We start from the raw sequence: 2,500 nt of genomic DNA on the forward strand, positions 1-2,500 counted from the left end.
TTTTTTCCTCACAATTGCACGTTTAATAAAGCGATTCTGACATTATTTCTCGCAATTGCAAGTTTGTAAAGGCAAGTTTATTTTTCCGCAATTATGGCGTTGATTCCTGCTATTGTGTTTCATTTATATCTCGCAATTGCAAGTTACGTTTAATTTATATCGTGCCATTGTGATGTTATTTCTTACAATTGCGCATTTATATTAAAAACGATTTTTTTTTATTTTTAACATTCTTTTACCTCGCAATTGACATTTTAATCTCGCTATTGCAAGGTTGTTGTTTTTATTTTTTCCTCGCTATTATGTTTGATTTATATCTCGCAATTCTGATGGTTTTTTTGTTATTTAGTGTTTAATTTGTATCTTACAATTCAGACTTTTTTTCCTCTCAATTGCAAGTTTATTTTTTTTAAGTTTATCATTTTTTCTCGCTGTTATGATTAATGTTAATCATGCCATTCTGCCATTAATTCTCTTAATTGCACATTTAATTCTGATGTTTTTTCGTACTATTGCAAGTTTTTTCCCCCAATTCTGACGTTTCTTCCCTCACAATTTTAAAAAATGTTCTCGCTATTACATTTAATTCATATCTTACAATTTGGATGTATTATTATTTTTTGAATTCTGCATTTTTTCCCTCGCAATTCTGAATTTCTTGCAATCGCGCCTTTAATTTTCACAAATCTGATGTTTTTCTTAGCACTTGCGAGTTTGTAATGTTATTCTGACATCGTCTCACTGTTGCGTTTCATTTACATCAATACTGGCTTTATTTCTTGCAATTGCAAGTTTTTTGCAAAATGAGCTTTAACTGTATTCCGTGTCAGAGACGAGCTTCCTCATGCTAAAGCTAAAGCTAAAGCCGGAGACTGACTGAGAGGGGCGTTGATGTGGTCGATGGAGGCCAGCAGGTGCATGTTGGGAACCGCCGCCAGCTGCCCCAGTGCCTGCTGGGTCCTACTGCCCCTCAGCATCGGCCCATCGATGTTATTGATGATCAGGAACACGTGATTGCTGGGGTCTGGAAGGAGAACACATGACTTACAGCCACCACACACACTTAGTGCTGCGCTCACACACACACACACACCCTCAGCACTGCGCTCACACACACACACACACACTAGGGCTGGGCCGGTTACCGCATTACCGCAATACCGCGGTCACGTGACGCCTACCGCGGGTCTGAGATCGTCACCGCCATCAGCGCAAAAAAAAAAAAAAAAACATTGGCCTGCCCATGTGTGCACGTTGTGTCTAATTCCATGGATTCATTGATTCTAATGACATGGATTGTGTCTAATGACGTGTGTCTTATATGGATTCAAGGTTTTCTAAACAAAACTTAATCAAAAGATGGAGCAAATCCGACCTTTCGCGAGTTGGGGAGCGCAATGTTCCATTATAACATTCCACCTGTGTAATGTCTTTAGCCTATAATTTGAATTTCATTTTACTAAAGCATAAAATACAGGCGCATAAGCAGGACGTGCACGTTTTGATTTCACGTGCTTAACACAATTCTCTCACATGGTTGCGCAGCCGAGAATAGCGGGTCGGGAGATAGAAGTCATGAAAGCAGAAGAAGAACGCATGGGTTTGCGTCGACCGCTGGTGACCGATTTCTCCCATAGCTGGCGAAAAAAAAACCCACGGCTTCAGAAAGAACAAACGGAGCTGGAGCTGCCTCAGGACTGGTAAGTTTTAACTCTCAACTCTGTTTGGGAAAGATTGACTACAAATAAGCTATGCCTGCGAAATTTCATTCAATATAATCAATAAATAATCTATTGTAGGCAATTAAATATAAGTTGGCTATGTGATTCTGAAATTCCAATTTCATTAAAAGGCTATCGAAAAAGATCTCCGTCTGGCAGGCTTACAATCAGTGTGTGCGACACTTTGCTAAATTAAATAGCCTTCGTTAAATATTTGAACCACTGAGACAAAAGCGCACACGAGATATATAAATGAATATGAATATGTAAACATATATAATATAAATATATATAATAAGTAATATACAATCACGGTAGGCTAGTGTGAGCAGCGACACTTTGTTAAATTAAATAGCCTTCGTTAAATAGCACCACTGAGACTAAAGCGCACACAAGAGGCATGTAGCCTATATATAAATTAATATAAATATGTAAAATATGCCTAATATAATAATATAATATGTAAAAAATTATTTATGTAATATAAATAACAAATATAAATAATTATATATATAGCCTATATAATTATTTATGTAATATAAATAACATGTATAGACCTATATATATATATATGTATGTACAATCATTAGCCTAAAAAGTATTCGTTAAATAGCCTTGAACCACTGAGACAAAAGCGCACACCACACAAGATACGTAAAATAATATATGTAAATGTTATAAAATATAAAAAATAAATATAAATAATAAAAGTAGCATAATATACAATCAAGGTGTGAGCAGCGAGTGAGTGACGACACTTTGTTAAATTAAATAGCCTT

General features: G+C 35.9%; 1 protein-coding gene across 1 annotated transcript in view; it reads right to left on the bottom strand.

Annotated features, from left to right (window-relative positions):
• LOC307143129 (ATP-dependent 6-phosphofructokinase, liver type-like) overlaps nucleotides 1-2,500 on the bottom strand; it is a 61,908-nt gene that overhangs the window by 6,335 nt on the left and 53,073 nt on the right. Inside the window, exon 26 of the mRNA XM_079844434.1 lies at nucleotides 878-1,024. Coding sequence (XP_079700560.1) covers nucleotides 878-1,024 — 147 coding nt within the window. The remainder of the gene's footprint in view (nucleotides 1-877; nucleotides 1,025-2,500) is intronic.

The sequence above is a fragment of the Gobio gobio genome, assembly GCF_949357685.1.
Source record: "Gobio gobio genome assembly, chromosome: 19".
NCBI lineage: Eukaryota > Metazoa > Chordata > Actinopteri > Cypriniformes > Gobionidae > Gobio > Gobio gobio.